Raw genomic sequence first — 21679 nt, forward strand, 5'->3', positions numbered from 1 at the left:
GATCAAAAAACTCAATCCAACCTTCTGCTGCCTACAAGAAACGCACCTGAATAGTCAGAACAAACATAGACTCAAAATAAAAGGCTGGAGAAAAGTTATCCAAGCAAACAACACCCATAAAAAAGCTGGAGTGGCCATACTAATATCAGATAATGCAAACTTTATACTCAGGAAGGTTGTAAGGGACAAAGACGGACATTTTATATTAATCAAGGGGTACGTAGAGCAGGAAGAATTCACTCTCCTAAACATATATGCACCGAATGAGGGGCCAGCAAAATATTTAATACAACTGCTGACAAATCTGAAAAATAATATCAACAACAACACAATAATTGTGGGGGACCTAAACACGGCTTTGTCAACACTGGACAGGTCAACCAGACTGAAACCCAACAAGAATATACTAGACCTGAGGAGAGAAATGGAAGAAAGAGGCCTAGTGGATATATATAGGACACTCCATCCCCAGAAACCTGGATACACATTCTTCTCCAATGTACATGGGACATTCTCCAGGATAGACTACATGCTGGCACATAAAACATACCTCCATAAGATCAAGAGGATAGAAATTTTGCAGATTACCTTCGCTGACCACAAGGCTCTGAAATTATTTGTGAACTCCAAAGGGACTCAGAAGAAACACTTTAACACCTGGAAGTTAAACAGCCTCATGCTCAATAACCAGTGGGTCCGAGATGAAATCAAGGAGGAAATAAAAAGGTTCCTGGAAACAAATGACAATAAAGACACAAACTCTCAGAACTTATGGGACACAGCAAAAGCAGTACTGAGAGGAAAATTTATAGCTTTGCAAGCACACATCAGGAAGGAAGAAGGAGCTTACCTGAGTAGCTTAATGACACAGCTAATAGAACTAGAAAATGCTCAACAAAAGGACCCAAGAACAGGAAGACAGAAGGAAATAACAAAGCTGAGAGCAGAAATCAACAAAGTGGAAACTCAAAAAACAATCCGAAAGATCAACGAAAGCAGAAGTTGGTTCTTTGAAAAAATAAACAAGATTGATAGACCACTGGCAAACCTAACAAAGAAAGAGAGAGAGAGAAACTTGATAACTCGTATCAGGAATGAAAAAGGAGAGATCACTACTGATATGACAGAGATTCAAAGGGTAATCAGAAACTACTTTGAAAAACTCTACGCCACTAAAAATGAGAACCTGGAAGAAATGGATAAATTCTTGGACTCTTATAATCTTCCACGGTTGAAGGAAGAGGATGTAGCATATCTAAACACCCCCATCACCATTGATGAAATTAAAACAGTAATCAAATGTCTGCCGAAAAACAAAAGCCCAGGTCCAGATGGATTCACTAATGAATTCTATCAAACTTTCCAAGAGGAACTACTGCCAATCTTGGCAAGACTCTTTCATGAAATTGAACAAACAGAAACACTTCCAAATAGCTTTTATGAAGCCAACATCACCTTGATACCTAAACCAGACAGAGACGCTACCAAAAAAGAAAATTACAGACCAATATCACTGATGAATGCAGATGCAAAGATCCTCAACAAAATCCTGGCAAATAGGATTCAATGCCTCATTAAGAAGATCATCCACTACAATCAAGTAGGTTTCATCCCAGGAATGCAAGGCTGGTTTAACATCCGTAAATCTATCAACATAATACACAACATCAATAACAAGAAAAATAAAAACCACATGATCATATCAATAGATGCAGAGAAAGCATTTGATAAGGTCCAACACCCATTCTTGATCAAAACTCTCAGCAAGATGGGAATGGAGGGAACCTTTCTCAATATAGTGAAGGCCATCTACCACAAGCCAGTGGCAAATATTATCCTCAATGGAGAAAAACTGAAAGCCTTCCCTCTAAATTCTGGCACAAGACAAGGCTGTCCTCTCTCACCACTCCTATTCAACATAGCACTGGAAGTACTTGCTATAGCGATTAGGCAAGAAAAGGATATCAAGGGAATCCAGATAGGAAAGGAAGAAGTCAAGCTCTCACTGTTTGCAGATGACATGATACTCTACTTAGAAAACCCTAAAGACTCTATCAAAAAGCTTCTAGAAACAATAGACTCATATAGCAAGGTGGCAGGCTACAAAATTAACACACAAAAATCAATGGCCTTTCTATACACCAACAGTAATAAAGAAGAAATGGACATTAAGAAAACAACCCCATTCACAATAGTACCACACAAACTCAAATATCTTGGAATCAACTTGACTAAATATGTGAAGGACCTATACAAAGAAAACTATAAAACTCTGCTCCAAGAAATAAGAGAGGACACACGGAAATGGAAACACATACCCTGCTCATGGATTGGCAGGATTAACATCATCAAAATGTCAATACTTCCCAAGGCATTATACAGATTTAATGCCATCCCTCTAAAGATACCCATGACATTCTTCAAAGAAGTGGATCAGACACTTTTGAAATTCATTTGGAACAATAAACACCCTCGAATAGCTAAAGCAATCATTGGGAAAAAGAATATGGGAGGAATTACTTTTCCCAACTTTAAACTGTACTACAAAGCAACAGTTATCAAAACAGCATGGTATTGGAATAAGGATAGGTCCTCAGATCAGTGGAATAGGCTTGAATACTCAGAAAATGTTCCCCAGACGTACAACCATCTAATTTTTGATAAAGGAGCAGGAAATCCTAAATGGAGCAGGGAAAGCCTCTTCAACAAGTGGTGTTGGCACAATTGGATAGCCACTTGCAAAAAATTAAACTTAGACCCCCAGCTAACATCATGTACAAAGGTAAAATCCAAATGGATTAAAGACCTCGATATCAGCCCCAAAACCATAAGATATATAGAACAGCACATAGGCAAAACACTCCAGGACATTACAGGCATCTTCAAGGAGGAAACTGCACTCTCCAAGCAAGTGAAAGCAGAGATTAACAGATGGGAATATATTAAGCTGAGAAGCTTCTGCACCTCAAAGGAAATAGTGCCCAGGATACAAGAGCCACCCACTGAGTGGGAGAAACTATTCACCCAATACCCATCAGATAAGGGGCTAATCTCCAAAATATACAAGGCACTGACAGAACTTTACAAGAAAAAAACATCTAACCCCATCAAAAAATGGGGAGAAGAAATGAACAGACACTTTGACAAAGAAGAAATACGCATGGCCAAAAGACACATGAAAAAATGTTCCACATCACTAATCATCAGGGAGATGCAAATCAAAACAACGATGAGATACCACCTCACACCCCAGAGAATGGCACACATCACAAAGAATGAGAATAAACAGTGTTGGCGGGGATGTGGAGAGAAAGGAACTCTTATCCACTGCTGGTGGGAATGCTGTCTAGTTCAACCTTTATGGAAAGCGATATGGAGATTCCTCCAAAAACTGGAAATCGAGCTCCCATACGATCCAGCTATACCACTCCTAGGAATATACCCTAGGAACACAAAAATACAATACAAAAACCCCTTCCTTACACCTATATTCATTGCAGCTCTATTTACCATAGCAAGACTCTGGAAACAACCAAGATGCCCTTCAACAGATGAATGGCTAAAGAAACTGTGGTACATATACACAATGGAATATTATGCAGCTGTCAGGAGAGATGAAGTCATGAAATTTTCCTATACATGGATGTACATGGAATCTATTATGCTGAGTGAAATAAGTCAGAGAGAGAGAGAAAAACGCAGAATGGTCTCACTCATCTATGGGTTTTAAGAAAAATGAAAGACACCCTTGTAATAATAATTTTCAGACACAAAAGAGAAAAGAGCTGGAAGTTCCAGCTCACCTCAGGAAGCTCACCACAAAGAGTGATGAGTTTAGTTAGAGAAATAACTACATTTTGAACTGTCCTAATATTGAGAATGTATGAGGGAAATGTAGAGCCTGTTTAGGGTACAGGCGGGGGTTGGGTGGGGAGGAGGGTGATTTGGGACTTGGGTGATGGGAATGTTGCACTGGTGATGGGTGGTGTTCCTTTTATGACTGAAACCCAAACACAATCATGTATGTAATCAAGGTGTTTAAATAAAAAAAAATTAAAAAAAAAAATTATTCTATATGATACTGTAATGATAAATGTATGCCACTATACATTTGTTAGAACATGTCAAGTGTACAACACTAAATATAAACAAAGGAACTTTATGAAATTAATAGTAATTAAGTTTATTTCGATTTATGTGTACATACTAAAACATAACCCCAACTAAAGTTTTCAGCAGTGTTAAAGCTTCCAAATTACACTGCTCAGAAATTTTAAGTGGTGAAGTTCATGATAAATAAATTATAGCTAAGTAAGAATTCAAACTTTAAAACAATCACAAATTCTTAGAAAATCACTAAAAGTTAGTATGGGGGGCGGGGTAAGGCATTTGCCTTGCATTTCATACAGCCTACTCCTGCAAGACTTACAGTCCCTCTGAGCATTCCAAGAGTGAACTCTGACCACAGAGTTGAAGAAAAGCCCTGAGCACCACCAGTTGTGACTCAAACCACCTTCCTTTCCCAAAAATCACAAATGATGACTCTATTTATGCAGACTACTAGTGAAGACAAGGTTCTCAGTGACTAAAACTATGCAATACTAGTGTTACTTATAATAAAATAAGGCACACAAAAAACCCAGAGAATATTCCTATTGTTCCTAAATACTTAGAAAATACACACAATAATCTGTGAGATGCATAGAAAAATAATATAGGGTTTTATACTCATGTGTATTGTTTTAAATTTTTACTTACATGACTTAAACAACAGTCAAGAATTTTTTAATGTTTTATTTAAACCAATGTGATTTAAAAAATTATTCATAATTGAGTTTTAGACAAACAATTTCTCAGGAACAATCCCAACTCCAGTGTCAACCTCCCTACACCAATGTTCCCATGCCAGCATCCCCTAACCTCTAAGCCTGCCATCATAACAGGAACTCCTTTAAGTTTGGTTGTTTTAGTTTTGTTTTTCCCCAAGCTTTTTTTTTTTTAAAATAATATCTTTATTGAAGCACCATGATTACAAACATGTTTGTAGTTGAGCTTCAGTTAAAAAAAAAAAAGAACATTCTCCTTCACCATGGTTGGGGTCTTGTGATTTCAATGTTGTTGACTCTGACTTGGATCCTCAGTTCTGTCCTTTCTTAACTCCAACAATGCACCTGAGACCCCTCATATGTATCTTTCTAACAATCAAGGTTTTGAAAATACAACATGATTGATAGATGGATCTCCCTTCATTACACTTTCTGTTTTGTTTTTGCTTTTTTGCTTTTTGTTTTGTATTGTTTTGTTTTGGCAGAGGCACACCCGGCAGTGCACAGGGGTTGCTTCTAGCTCTGCACTCAAAAATCACTCCTGGCTTGGGAGGAACCATATGGGATGCTGGGGATAGAACCCACGTTCATCCTAGGTCACCAGCATACAAAGCAAACTCCCTACCACTGTGCTACCACTCCAGTTACACTGTCAACCTAAAACATTTACTTCAACCTCTATGAAGAACTTCCAGAAGAATATTCTTATTTTTCTTTTTTTCGATTTTGGTTTTGGTTTTTGGTTCACATCCAAAAAGCTGTGCCCAGAGGTTATTCCTGGCTCTGCACTCAGGAATTACTCCTGGTGGCCTGTGAGTACCATATTTGATGCCAGAGATCAAACCTGGTTCAGCTGTGCATGAAACAAACAACTCACCTGCTGTTCTATCTCTCTGGCTTAGAAGCATATTCTTTTAAGATTTATTACTCCCAGAACACTCTATGTTCCAATCAAATGAGTTTGAGGCAACCAGAAGAGACATGGATATTGAACCCTTAGCATTCAAGCTCACCTTCTCCCCAGATATTCATCCTAATCTATCATCTGGGGCAGAAAAAGCATGCAAGACATACTCCATCCTCATGGGAAGGATCATTGTCCTGTCATTCTCAGGGAAGACATCATCCTCCTCAAAGAACACCAAACTGTTGTGATGCCCATTGGACCCATGAGTCAAAAAAATGTTGCCTGCCAATCAGCCCCAACCTCCAAAAGACAAGGTCTGGGGAAGCAGAGTATCACTCTCTCTACTAGTTCAAAATTCAGAAATGGCTCTGGGACAGGATGAGAGAGATCTGTTGAAGAGAGAGTGCAATCTGAGAGTTACATTATAGCTGTTTGTTTGTTTGTTTGGGGGTCACACCCAGCAGTGCTCAGGGGTCACTCCTGGCTCTACGCTCAGAAATTGCTCCTGGCAGGCTCAGGGGACCAGATGGGATGCCGGGATTCAAATCACAGTTCTGCATGCAAGGCAAACACCCTACCTCCATGCTATCTCTCCGGCCCACATTCTAGCTACCCGCCAGCATACTGGAGAAGAGGCCAAGGAGAGACAGTCAAGTGCAGAGGCGAACAACAGCTGGGCAGCATCATTAGACCACTGGCCCCTGAAGTCTGCTGCCCCACAGAACATAGAATCAATAGTCTGATTTGACATTATGTCCTCATTACTCAAACACACTAGAGCTGCTTTTGGTTGTAGCCCCACGCATCAATGTGATATAATTCCTATCAGGTGTTGTGCATTGTGGATTTCAAAACTACACCCCAAAATTAAGGCATATCCTCTCTTTTTGTTTTTGAGCCACACCAAGCGGTGTTCAAGGGATACTTCTTACTCTGGCTCTATCTACACTCCGGAATCACTCCTGACAGTGTTCAGGGAACTATATGGGGTACTAGGGATCAAATCTAGATCAGCTGCATGCAAGGCATGTGCTTTACCTATTGTACATTACTCTGGTCCCCTTGAGCTGTCTCTTTAAGCAAACTTCTCAACCTTCGTTCCAAGTACTCTTCTAGTCAAATCAGTTCTGGTTGAATACACAGAGATGTCATCTTGTGAAGAATTTACATATGACAACAAGGAACAAATCTAGGCCTTCCAGGATATTAGGAACATCCAATGACTTCTGTGTTATCCCAAATTAGAGAGCCCACGTCAAGAGGATGGCACACCTAAGTATTCTGCTTGTTTCAGAGTTCCCCACATTCCTCAAGACTTTCTCCAATTATTTTCCATTTATTTATTCTCTATTTATTCTCCACTAATGCCTCCTCTAAGTGATTCCATTTGGAACTCAGAACAAAAACGTTAATGTCTGCAAAAGAAAAACATTTGGTAAAGAAAAACTTTGTCTCAAACACCTAAGAAGAACTTCCATAAACAGCAAAGATTGAAAACATGTCCCAAAAAATGAAAACATATTGCAAACCTGGTACTAAATCAAGTTACCAAATAACAAAACAGCTGCAATCACAAAATAACTGCAAGAGAGGGGAAAAAACATAAAATGTATAATTTACTGTCTAATCAATCAAATCCAAATCAGTCATAATTCGGTCAACTCACCATATTCACAGAAAGAACAAAATAATGTCTACAAAGTACATAAACTAGAGGTAGTAAAATAGTAAGGGAATGAATTGATGTTTCTTTTATTTCACCTTTAAATTACTAGTATTTTCTAACTATGTCAAGAAGTTAAACAATGTATGTTCAGCTGATTGAATATTGATGATTTTAAATATTGAATCAGAACTCAATTGAAGTTTTACCAATCATAGATGTTTCTATATACTCTGCTGAAATCTGAAGAGAACGGCAAAGAAGAATGATGCCCAGTTTCCAATGTAGTTGGGAGCCCACCCCTACCTTTCCATCCCCTCACTCACCAATGGCCTCATCCCAAAATCCTCACCAGTCTCCACATGTCTACCTCACACTGAACACTCAGGTGCATCTCAACTTCTTCCTTTCAACACACCAACTAACGTACACAAGATGTTAGTCACTTCCAACACACAACTGAAACCAACCCCTTCTTGCAGACCACATTGCTGAGGGCCAAGCCACGCTAATATCAATCACTCCTGAATCATGGTCAATGTCTATTCATTTCTCCACACAATAGACTGTGTTCTCCAAGCAAGGATAGGATCTCATCATTCTCCAGATGAAAGCCCTTCAAAGGCTTCTTTCTGCCACCGCAAAACCCCTCTCACTGCCTCTCTAATCCCATGTCCCTCATCTATTAGCCTCCAGTATCACTGGTTCTTCCTATTCTTTGAATAATTTGAATTCACAGCCATCCCTGCAATTCCTGTACCCTTCACTTGAGCCTTCTTCATTTAACAGAATTCTCATTGCTTAGGTGCCAGTTGAATCTGATAGCCCAATTCGAGTAGCAACTAATGGCCTAAGTAATCCTGTTGTACTATTGTTAAAGTAAACTTTTGGTTAACATGATTAAAGAAAAGCATAACTTTCAGTTTTATGAGTCAATGATTTCTCTTAAAGTAAACACACTAATAAAATTAGTACAAAGATTAAAATATAGTGTTCTACAAATCTGGGTACCAGAAGTAAAGGGGGAAAGAGAGGTGAGTATTCTAGTCAAAGGAGCCAATTATATGGTAGTGGACAGAAATTAGAGATGTTTTGGTAGTTCTAACAATGTGGTATATATGGTCATCAAATTAATATTGCATGCCTTAAACCTATAGAGTATGATAAATTAAAGTTAATATCACTGAAAAGAGAAACTTAAAGATTTTAATTCAATAATAAAATTCCCAGACTTCATCCCTATGTCCTCTCACCCAATCACTGACCTTGTAACAAAGCAGGGATAACCCTGACTTAACATTTTATTTGTTAATTTTACCAGTGTTCGTACTTTATATTGAATGGAAAAATACAGGATATACATCATGATTCCAGCTTCAAAATTCATCAACTATGCTAAGCACAGTGACAAAGTATTCATTATTATACAGCTTTTTGCTAATCCATGTCATCAAAATCCCACCATGCATCAGTCTGTTTTCTTGAGGTAGACATTTCAATTATTTCCTTTGGGATAAATTCTGATGGTTGAACTATAAAAAAATCTTTCCTAAATCTGTTAGTAAATATGTTTTACTGCCTTCACTGAGGCACTCGAAGGCCCATGTTTGTGTGACAGTGCAATTGATTCAGTTCTGTATGTCATGTCATGCATGTTCACATCTCTTTGTCACAACATTTTAAGACATTAATTTCTGGCTGAATGAAATCTTTCATTCTACATCACAGTAAAAAGAAAGAAACGCATTATAATTGGCAAAAAAACTTTTACTATTGTCTTATATCATCAACTAAATAAATTTAATAGAAAAGAATACCAAAAATATGGAAAAAATATCAAATGTCCAAGAACAAAATACTGGATTAAAAACAAATTGGAAACTACTTCTTTCACCCTTCTCAACTCTTTAGAAAGTAGCCGGCTTCATTTCCAGCTTCCCAATGCCAGCAACATTTCTGAATTCCTTAGATGTCTAACACTGCCACTATAATCTCACAAACACCACCACTCTGAATGGGCAGAGTGCAAATTTTTGTAGCCTCTTTTCCAAATCTCAAGTGGTGAGAGTCGAACTACCTTCTCAAGGAAAGAAGCTGATCAATTCATCCACTCAGACTTTTCCTCTCACTAACTGTCCTTGCTTGAACATCTCTTTGAAGACCTTCCACATATTATTTTTACACTCAGTCTGCTATCAGTAGGTGTTCCCTACAGTCATGGCTGTATGTTCAAGGTCTCACATGAGAAAATGTTCTTGCCTTTTACATTTCCCATATCTCTCCATATCACAAGGTGACTCACCGAGAGGGTTTAGGTCTAAACTACCTCCAGTAAGTGATTCTCGTTCCACATGTACGCTACCTCAGTGTCCAGGTGAGAGCCGCCAGTGGTGAGCTCCACGGTGCTGGGTCCTATTAGAAATAATTTCAAAAACTAGCCCCAGAGAAAGAATCTCATTACCTCTCTTTGATAAAGTTCAAAGGCTCCAAGACTGGACTAAGATCAGTTCTCCCTTCTCTGTGCTCCTTCAGAATCCTGGCACTACCAAAGCAGAAATAAAAAGGACTTTAAAGCTATAACTCAAGGCTGAGAAGCAGCTCACTCAGTTAATATAATAAGGAAAAGGATTAAAGCTCTAGGCAATAAATCTTAGCTGCTGAAAAGTGCTGATGGGTTTTTAAATGACCCAAGCAGGGCCAGTAGCTCCCGAAACAGAGCCGCCAGGGGCTGACTGTCCAAAATGAAGATCATGCGAAGGACAGAGAGAAGCAGAAGTTAAGGAGATCAGAGGTTTTATGTGCAAAGGGCAGGATTAAAGAATACAGGGATACTCCTCTTCAGTCCTCTTCCAAGTTAGGTAAAATGTTTAAGTATTACTTATTTCCAAATTGGAGCAAAGAATAAGAGACAAAATAGAGAATAGCATTTATTATGTGATTATAATACCTGAATAGAAAATGAAAAATCAACAACCTTCTAAGAGAACTGAGTAGCGCTAGAATATAAAAGCAAATAATAACGTGAAGACTTTGAAGAACTGAAGAAATAAAATAATACTTGAAGATATACTAGTACACTGTTAAATAATTTATACATTTCCTATACAAGAATAAGCCCTTTTTCCAACAAAATAAAAACTTACCATAAGCATCTGTTTAGCAATACCCATAGCTAACTGTGCAAAACATTAAACTGACCAAAACAATGAAAATTTCAGGAACAAAAATCTCTTAAAAAAACCTGTTTTTTCATATGTATTACTTAAAATTTTATTCCCAGCTCAGCACTCAAAGATTATTCATTGTAGTGCTCAAGGGACCATATGGGATGCCAGGAATTGAACTCAGGTTGATCACTTGCAAAGCCAAGAACAGCTACCCACTGAACAACTGCACTGACCCCCAATTTTTAGCATCTAAAAACCTTTCTACTCACTGAACAACTAATCTTGCCCCAATTTTTAGCATCCAAAAACCTTCCTAGTAAAAGATAAACTGCACACTGAAAACCTTTCTAGTATCTCCTTCTCATGCATGCCTCTCTCCACCCTTACAATTATGTGAGCCAATTCCAGGACATAGAAGTGCTCTATTTACTGCTTCACTTTCTCAAGAGCCCCTCAGTACTAAATACACATTCAAGGTGACTACGTAAAACCAGTACTTATGTCCAGTACTCTTCACCTTTCTGATTTTAAAATGATACTTTTCTTCAGCACCATCTACACATAGTTCAGCTCCCATCCCTCTTCATGGAGGTTAACCAAATTCGTTCTTGGCACTGAGTCTATTTTCCCAAGTTTGTATTTCAATAATCTTTGTCCTCTGTTTTACCATTCCTATTACTCAAGCCCTTTTTTTTTCAAATTAATAACAAAAAATAACAAATCACACTGGCATAAGCAAGGATAAAAATTCCTGTAACATATAGATATACATCTGTATATATAAGATCTATCAATTGGGCTGGAGAGATAGCATGGAGGTAAGGCATTTGCCTTGCGTGCAGAAGGTCAGTGGTTCGAATCCCAGCATCCCATGTGGTCCCCTGTGCCTTCCAGGGGTGATTTCTGAGCATTAAGCCAGTAGAGGACCCTGAGCACTGCCTGGTGTGATCCAAACAAAACAAAACAAAACAAAACAAAATTTGGGGGCCGGCAAGGTGGTGCTAGAGGTAAAGTGTCTGCCTTGCAAGCGCAAGCCAAGGAAGGACCGTGGTTTGATCCCCTGGCGTCCCATATGGTCCTCCAAGCCAGGGGCAATTTCTGAGCGCTTGCCAGGAGTAACCCCTGAGCATTGAGCATCAAATGGGTGTGGCCCAAAAAAAAACAAAAAAAAGAATCTCTCAATTGGGGCCAGAGCAATGGCGCAGAAGAACATTTGCCTTGCACACAGCTGACCCAGGAGAGACCTCGGTTCAATCCCCCTAAGCCAGGAGCTATTTCTGAGTACATAACCAGGAGTAACCCCTGAGCATCACTAGGTATTGCCCCCCCTCAAAAAAAAAAAAGATCTCTGAATTGGAAACACTTTAGATTTTAAAAGAGTATGTACCATGTGAAGATTCTTTAAATATATAAATGAGTTAAGGAACATTTTAAGGTGTTGTTTTCATTCAGACATGAGGCAAATAATTGCTTCAATGCAATTAGACCTGCAATTAACAAATAGAAGTTAGGGCATATATTTCTTACAGAAATAAAAATCTAAATTTCAGGGAAAAGATCATACTTATTTTGAAACCCAAACACCTTCCATGATGAAAAACTTATTTTGCTATGATAACCAATAAGCATCAGAGTTCTAGAAGGATTATCTAGTAAGATACTTCATTTTAATGTTATTAAATTTATTTTTGTAAATGCTTGTTGATGCTATTGGAGTATTTCTTTCTAATGTGAAAGGTTGCAGTTACTCAGCTCCTTGAAATTATGTTTTTATATATAAGGGTAGTTAAGAGGAACTTACTTTTTAAAGTGTTAATTAATATAAAGGGAAAATGTCATAGGTTATGGGCACTTTTGTTGAATGGGGTACAGTAACTATGCACATCAAAACCATAACCATGTAACCTAAACTGTAATACAGTTTTTAATTTAAAAAATATCCACAATAAAAATGAAACATTTAAAATACTGAGCATAAAAACCAGATCCTCACCTCCCACATTAGCCTATAATCCATATTTTCATCCAAGTCTTCAGGCATTCTCTTCTCTCCAGTAAATGGTCCAAACTTTTCACCCTGAGTAGCAATGATTAAAAGAAAAAGTACAAAAGATCATTATCCTAATAATCCATTATTTCTCTTCTAGAATCATTATTTATTTTCTTCAAAGCATCATAACCAACCACTGAAAGACATTTTAAAATACTAATTTCCACAACACAAAATATTTACAAATTTAAAATAACATAACATGATACCAGGGAATTCAACATTTAAAATAAGATTAGGGGCCAGAGCGTTAACACAGTGAAGGAAACCCCAGGGGAAAAACTCAGGTAAATCAAAACTATGAAGCAATTGACCTAAAAGCTGTCTCCTCAGAAAGTCGCTATTATTAGAAAAGAGGAAATGAGGGTGTGAAAGGGTGTATGTGAAAAAATTTTGAGAAAAAAAAACAAAGCCTAGAGGTGGTCCTTATCTAAATAGTTCAATAATAAAGCAGTATGAAAATATTTTAAAGAAAATTGAAGTGGTTGGAGTATAAGCCAGAATGAGAAAGTATAAAGAACTTATTTCTATCATAATAGAACATAATATCAAAGTGATATTATGGCTACTTAGGAGAATGACCTCATTCCAAAATATGTATGAATAAATTGTCATAATGTCTATATTTTACTCTCAAATGGCTCAGCAAATAAAACATATACATATAAATGAAACAAATTATATTAAAGTAAATTGATTTGTATTTGAACTGCTTGCATGTAAGATGGTGATGATTTTTCACAGGAGGAGTCTAGAGTCCCTACACAGAATGCAATTACACATCAGTCTTAGATTACTGGGCACATGTGTGTGCTCTTGCAATACAATTAGGCCTTCCACAAGGATATTTATAAAATATTCAGTAAGAAAATAACCAACCTGCTTTATTGTGATTATTCCCCAAGAGACCTGTTGCCTCCTTCTGTCCATTCCATTCGTACTAGAGCACTGACCTTGTGTCAGGTAAAATACAACCAGGCAACAAAAGGACATTCATCAGCTTCCCATTTAGACAGATTAAAGAACTAATAACCTACAGACTCTCAAAGGTGAAATAAGTCCACTAGCAAGTACACCCCAATCAATGCCTTGATTCCTCTTTATCCCCATCTGGAATAGTAGCATAATAGCTGGGTTCAAAAATCCACCTTGCAGCCAAGAGAATTACACAAAATTTCAATCTGACATTTTGAGCCTGAACTGAGAGCAGTTAATGCCCAAATACCAACTAATTATCAGGACAATATGATTCTCAAGGCAGAGATTTCTTTGTTTTCCCAAGAGGTTGACAGGAGACCCAGGGACCCAGCCCAGCCCATCTCAACCCAACTGGGACAAGGATTTAACAAAAGGGTCTGAGGATGTCCCCAGCAATAATTAAGGGCCATATGGTGCAAAGATTGAACTAACTGGGTTCAGTCCCATGTAAGGCATGTGCCTTAACCCCTGTTCTATCTCTTTGGCCACAACATTTAGATTTCTGCAGTTGTCTATCTTTATCTAATACTGAATGAAAGAAAATGTTCTTGCCCAGACTATAAAAGCATCCTTTTTATGAAAATGCATGACTTACAAAATTACTATGATGAGCCAGACCAATAGGGTACAGGTGGTAGGGCACTTGATTTGTACATAGCCAACACATATTTCATTGCTGGCACCATACATGGTGCCCAGAGCCCCACCAAGAGTGATTCCTGAGCACAGAGCCAGGAGTAAGCCCTCAGCACCACCAGGTGTGGCCCAAAAACGAAATCAAATAAAATGACTGTGGAATGGAAATATTTGAGAGCTGAGAGTATAATGCTGCATATGCAGTAACCTAAATATAATGCTTTTTCATATAAACCCAACCCTAAACTACTCGTTTATCTTTAGTAAAACAACTGCTACAATCACATGCACACCTGGGAGATGCAAGCACAAGACTCTAGCACACACATCTGAGAGCTGTACAATAAACTGGAAAATAACAGAGAAGTCAGCATCAAAGACTAGAAATTAAAGGATCCCAAATCAAAAACATAAAAATCAAAGAGGTGGGAGTGCCAAACCCAGAGCTCATGGACTTTCCTAGCTTTGCTGCCCAGGAAAATACCAGAAGTCCAGGAAGTGTATTGACCAAGAATCTGTCTGTGCTGGCCCAGCACTAGAGTTCCCCCAGCCTACAGGGCAGGACTAATAACACAGAAGCTCCTCCAATGACTAGTCACTGCTTCAATCAACCAACTGAAGGAAATTCCTACCCAAAGAAGCACAAAGATCTCAGAGAGAAAATATTATGAAAGTGAGAGACACTAACAGTACCAGATGTGTCTGTGGTAACGCACAAGCTGGTGTGTGTGAGACAAGCTGGTGTGTGTGAGGCCCAGGGTTGTCTGAGTCATTGGGGCATCCCATGCTACCTCAATCACTGCTAATTATAGTCCTAGTAGACCTCGGACACTGACAGGAATGACCCCCAAAAAGTAAATCAAGAAATATTCCATAAAACAATTTCTTTAAATTAAAAGGAATGTGTCAAGTATACTAAGGGATTTAAGGAGATTCAAGTCCGGCATACAAATATAATTAGAGAATGAAAAGAAACAAAGTAATACAACACAAAGCCATCTTAGCTCCTAACTGGTTTATTCCAAACTTTCTCACAAATACCAGACAGAATTAAGAGATGCTAAGATTTCCAAACCTAAGTTAGCTTACCACTCTCCTAATTGCTTTATATATGATGCTTATATTCAATTAAAAAAATAGAAGACAGGTGTTGGCAGATAATCTAATGGTTCGGTTCTCACCGCCACATGGGATGAGATCAGAGAAATAGTACAAGTTAGGTTTTTGCCTTGCACGCAACCAATTCTGGTTCAATCTCCAGCATCCACATTGTCCTCCAAGCCCACCAGGAGTAAACCCTGAACACCACTGAAACAAGAACAAATAAATTATTATCAAATGGTCCCAAAGTTTTGCCATATACAGCCTTGGAAAGCCCCAGATCCATCAGGGTGGCTCCCTTCAGACCTTGCAGTAAACCTCCTTGCAGTAAGCCCAGTTGAGGTAAGCCCATTGAGAAGCTCAGGGTCTTCTGAGCACTGTTCAGGAGGTTTCCTCCCAGAATATAAGATATACAAAAATACAATACCCCCAAAAAAATGAGGACAAAAAATTAGACCAACAGATTCAGAGATGACACAAATGTTGAAACCAACACACAAGGGCTTTAAAAATAGCTACATACAATTAGTTAAATAATCTACTGGAAAAGGAAGACGAAAGGCATGGGCCAAAGAAAGAGGGAGATAATGGAAATGGAAACTGAAAGAGTTGAAATGAAATATTATAAATAAAAAAACAATGGTATCAAATAAAACTTCCTTCAACACCCTCATCATGAAATAACATAGTTGAAAAAGAATTGGTAAACTTGAAGAAAAGATCACAGAAACTGCTTAACCTACAAGGAGGGGGTGAGAATGAATCAAGCAAGAGCAATGTGAATATTGTATCAAATGTTCCAACATATGTATTTAGTGTCCTAGAAATAAATATATTAGATCAGAAGTCATAATTGGTAAGATAATAGAAGAGCATTTTCCAAAACTAAAAGTTTTTTAAAAAGACATTTTTTTCATCTTAGACATGCTGTAGTCAAAATAAAAAAAAAATCCAAAAGAAATATCTATAAAGTATAAAGAAAGACATGAGGTACAAAAGAAGGTAAGAACTGCAGCAATCTTCCTATTGAAAAATTACATGAGTTTCAATAAAAGGCAACTAGGTAAAAGATGAAAGGCATATTTCAGAGATGAAAGAAAAACACTTCTTTCAGACAACCAAAAGCATAAAAGAAATTATTTCCAGTCAACTCAGAACACTAAAACATTCAATGAATATGTTCTACTATAAAAAATATAACAGAAGCAGCTTAAAACAGAATGAGAGTTCCAGACATACACACACAAAAAAGATAAGACAAAAAGTCTTACTTTTAATTATTCAAAAAATTAATAGTGAGTTATTTGCAAGGAATAGTGCATCTGAGCTAGAAAGATAGTTCAGGAAGAAGGCACTTGCCTTGCATGTAGTCAACCCTGGTTTAGTCCTGGCATCAAATATGGTCTCCTAAGTGCCACTGGGAGTAATTTCGGAACATAGAGGCAGGAGAAAAATCTGAGCACTTCTGGGGATGGCCCACAAACAAAAGAAAGTGAATAAGAAAAGGGCAGGAATCAAGGGAAGGAGGAACTGACACTGGAGCCTTCTGAATAAAGGAAAATGGTGCCTCATCTACAACACAAAACATGCTGTTGTTAAAAATAATAATCTTGGGGCCTGCGCGGTGGCTGCCTTGCCAGCGCTAGCCTAGGATGGACCGCAGTTCAATCCCCCGGCATCCCATAGGTCCCCCAAGCCAGGAGTGACTTCTGAGCGCATAGCCAGGAGTAACCCCTGAGCGTTACCCGGTGTGGCCCAAAAACCAAAAAAAAAAAAAAATTATAATAATAATCTTGAGGCAAATTAAATTCCTTGGTGAGATATCATTGAATGCTATGGAATGAAAAAAAGTTCACACTTTACTTGAAAAGGCATTATGATTTGGGGGGAGTGGGGACTTAAGCAACACCCTGCAGTACTCTTGGGGTACTCCAGGCTTTGGACTCAGGGATCACTGGTGGTACACAGGGAACATATGGGATGCCCAGGATATAATCCTGGCAGCTACATGCAAGGTAAATGCTCTACCCACTGTACTATCACTATGGCCCTAGATTATTTTGAACAAAAACAAACAAAAAATAAACAAATTTGGGCTCTTTCATGGAAATGTATATGTAGTATATGTGATAAAGGTATAAAAAGTTCAAAATATGTCTACATATTGTTGATATAACCCTCCTTAAAGTCCCTTTTCCACTGAGCTTCAAGGATGACAACTGCTACTTGTAAGGTTGAAGTGCACAGCATGTAATGCACCCAGGTACTGTTAGTACTGATACTTATCTTACTGGCACTAACTTAGTAATAGTTGAGTACTAAGTTTACTTACTTTTAAGTTTAAGTTTAAGTACGTGTAAGTAAGTTTACGTTTAAGTAAGTTTAGTTTACTTACTACTAGTCCTATGCCTGATACAGTCACACAACAAGTATTTGGGGGCTTTTGGAGGGTTGTTTGTTTTGTTTTTGCTTTTGGGCCATACCCAGCTGGGCTGAGGGATTTCTCTATCTCTGCACCAGGAGTAATTATTCCTGGCAGGCTGGGGGAACATAGGGGATGCTGGATGGAGATCAAACCCAGGTCAGTAGTGTGCAAGGCAAATGCCCTACCTGCTGTGCTATTTCTCTGGCCCTCAACAAGTATTTGTTGAATGAATAAAGTGTAACTCTGTTTCTCAAAAACAAAATATAAAATTTTGGGGAAAGTACTAATTGAAGCGAATAATATATACTTCTTGAAGGGGGGATTTGGTGTAATACCCAGTACTGCTGGCTGTTACTCCAGACTCTGGGCTCTAGCTTTGCTCCCAGTGGCGCTGAGGGGACTATGAAGGATGGAAACCAAACTTTGAACTGCCACATGTAAAGCAAAATTAGCCATTGGAATTGATCTTGTACTAAGTTCCTTGATGAAGAGAAAATGTTTGAACCCAGGAAAGAGAACGCACATATGGCCTGCATCACTGGCACTGTTTGCTCTCTAGTGAGGATTCACACTGATCAGTTATCATCAGTTGTCAGGGAGGAAATCAAGCATCCACTGACTAAAACTTAGACCTAGGATAAAAAGCTATTTTGCAGGGGGCCAAAGAGTGATATTACTGCAAGTAGGGTCCTTGCCTTGTACTTGGTCAACCCAACAGGTTAACCTGGATTAACTCAATAGGCCCAATCTAATCACAAGTGTCCTCCTAAGCAGAAAGAAGAGTGGAGAGAAAATGTGGGGTACTGTAGCATCACTGGCACCTCCTCCACGCATGCAATCAAACTGCAATGTTCAGAGGCAAGGTTGACTGCAGCATTACTTGCATTCCAAGATATGAAAATTTCTCGGGTGCACATCAATATATTGAATAGATGTTGTTGATGCATACAACAGAGTACTCCTCTCTTTTTAAGTGCGAAATAGAACAATAATTCTAGAAGTTATGCAGATCAGAATGTCAGAAGAACAACAAATATGGAATGATTTCAGTTGGACCATTTTAAGATTCTGTTACTTCAGCCTGTTATCTCTACCTCTCTACCTTTCTATGACACCTTGATTTCTCTGTGCTCATGAGGACTACCACCCCCCCTCTCTCTTTCTCTCCACCTTTACCTTCTGAATTCAGGTTTGATCTCTTCTGAAAGGTCTTCCTCTTTCAGTGCACCTCAAAAATGCTCTACATTCCTCTCCTCTTGAATACCCCATCCTGGGCATTTTCTTCACCTCTCATGGACTTTCATTATCTTAAACTCATCCTCTTCCCCTTACTCCCTACTTATCTCCCCATACCAGAAAATAAGCTTCTTCAGGACCAAGGTCTGTCCTGCTAACCTGTTAAACCCCAGGATCTTCCCACCACACATCTACAGCACCAGCTAGGAGAAAGAGTAAATGAACCAACAGCAAAGGGAAGAGAATCAAACTGACCACAGTAAATGTAAAGGGAAGGCAGTATCTTTCCTACCTAAATCTTCTCAATAAAATCACAGAAAATGGAACATGAAGAAATCTTATGGCCTCCCTTTCCCATTTCTGGATTTAAGCATATTGTCAGCTTCTACCTGCCACTCTCTGGTTTAATTATGTAAGTGGGCCAGTGAAAGAATGGCCCTAATATTTTTTTTAAATGTAATGTAGTAAGATGTTTACTTAGCTTTTAATCAAATGTACAGCAGTTACTCAAATAACTTTATATTGTCCAATGTCATTTCATCATAACATGGATCACAAAAGCTTAAATACTAGCTCACATGCAACTAAATGGCCTGTTTCATAATTCATCATTTGGCTTAGAGACATGGTTTACAAGAGAGGACAGCAGGAGGCAAGAACTAACCATATATTTAATATAGTAACTTTCAATATTAATTGAAATCTGCCCATTACTTTGTGACCCTCAGTTCTACAACTTTAAAGAAGCATGAAATACTGTTGGTATATCAAAGGCCCAAGTGTTAATTTTATGATTCCAATCAATAATCAGTAATTGGGGATATGGATAAAAGGAATGAACTAGGACTACGTTTTTCTACTCAAAGTTTTTGGGTAAAATGGGGCCAAAGGGTCTCAGGAGCATAGAGTGAAATTAAAAAAAAATGGTCAGTCCTAAATACCAAAACCAATGTCAATGACAGTAGAATCAAGAGACCCAGACTATAATAAGCTATACACAAAAATGGAGCTGTTACACTAGCAGTCCAGAGGGCTAAGGGTGAAGATATGAGATGCATGCTGAGAAATATGGTGGAGGGAGGTCAACACTGGTGGTGAAAAAAGGGCCCTAATTCACTGTCACTCTGTAACTGAAATACAACTGTGAAAGACTTGTAATTCACATCAATCTCAATTAAAAAAAAGTTTTGGGATAGAAAATCTGGTCTTTCTCTAAGAATAATTAATGCATACTTATGGCTTGTTTTAAACAAAATACTGGAAGATTCTCACCACCTCACTCAACCTTTAATTTCCACAGAAGAAAAGAAAGTTCTTTTTTTTTTTCCTTTTTTTTGCATCACACCCAGAAGTACTCGGGTACTCTTGGCTCGGCGCTCAGAAATCACTCCTGGCAGGTTCAGATATGTGGGATGCCGGGATTCGAACCACCATCTGTCCTGGATCAGCTGTGTGTAAAGCAAATGCCTTACCACTGCGCTATCTCCGAGGCCCGAGGAAGTTCTGATCTTGACAGGTGGTAAATTTTAGGGGGTGAGTAGGGTGGTGTGGCCACACACAGCACTGCACAGGGGTTACTCCTGGCTCTGCACTCAAGAATCACTCCTGAAGATGCTTGAGAGACCCCAATAGGATGTTGAGGATCAAAACCGAGTTGGCTGCCTAGAAGGAAAATGCCCTACCCACTATGCAATAGCTCCAGCTCCAGACCTAACATTCTATAGATTTTATATACCCACTCCATAACAAGAAAAAAGGGGCAATTGACAGGCAAAAAAAAAAAGAAGTAACTACCTAGGAAAAACTGAGCAGAACACTAGACAGGAACCAGATCATCAGTGTGGATGTTGGGGACTTCAAGGCTCTATGTATAAGAGGAGAGAGAGTTAAGAAGAGCTGGCAGGTTCCAAAGCAAAGGAACTCAGGCAGATGGAGGAGTTGAATGGGTTCTCTGGAGCAAGAACCCCCATCTTCGGCTAATGAGGGTGTTTGACTCCTAAACCAACAGAGAGCCTCAACTGCAAGTGCTTTGGAAAACAAGGGCTAGATAAGAATCACTGTTACAAGAGTGAGACAAAGTACCTGCAGTTTCCAGCAATGATATCTAAAGTGTTAGCTGCCAACATTTGTTTGGAATCTGAAAGGTGAAGACTTAAGAGGACGCTCTTTAATAAGGCTGCAGAAAAACTCTCAAACCCTTGATTGACAGCCAGAATTAGGAAATAAGGTCACAAGGAGCACATTAACAACTGAGGGAAAAAAAAAAACAAAAAGGCTAGAGATAAGATATTGGCCTTGCATGCCTCAGTACCACATGGCTTCCCTCAGGACCCTAGTACCTTTTGGGACCCTAGTACCACATGGCTCCCCTCAGGATATTGAGGGTGCCCCAGTGATCCCCAGCTCCACAGCACATCAGCCTTAAACTGCAGATCCAGTTGTCAGAGAATCACTCTACTGAGATTCTGGAACTCCTAAGCACTACTCAGAAAGTTGTTCCCCTTAAAGGCAAAGTAAATAAAAATCACAGAAAAGGGGTTGAAACAATAACACAGGGCGTTTGCCTTGCTCATGTCAGACCATGGTTTGATCCCTGGCATACCATATATAGTCCCCCAAGCCTGCCTGGAGTGATTTCTGAGCGCAGTAATGCCTGAACACCAATGGTTGCAGCCAAAAGGAAAAAAAAG

At 38.7% G+C, this 21679-nt stretch overlaps 1 protein-coding gene across 1 annotated transcript in view; it reads right to left on the reverse strand.

The window, feature by feature from the left end:
* The window catches only part of PRDM5 (PR/SET domain 5), a 166003-nt gene that overhangs the window by 139806 nt on the left and 4518 nt on the right, over positions 1 to 21679 (reverse strand). Inside the window, exon 2 of the mRNA XM_049786905.1 lies at positions 12557 to 12640. Coding sequence (XP_049642862.1) covers positions 12557 to 12640 — 84 coding nt within the window. The remainder of the gene's footprint in view (positions 1 to 12556; positions 12641 to 21679) is intronic.

The sequence above is a fragment of the Suncus etruscus genome, chromosome 14 (genome assembly GCF_024139225.1).
Source record: "Suncus etruscus isolate mSunEtr1 chromosome 14, mSunEtr1.pri.cur, whole genome shotgun sequence".
Classification (NCBI taxonomy): domain Eukaryota; kingdom Metazoa; phylum Chordata; class Mammalia; order Eulipotyphla; family Soricidae; genus Suncus; species Suncus etruscus.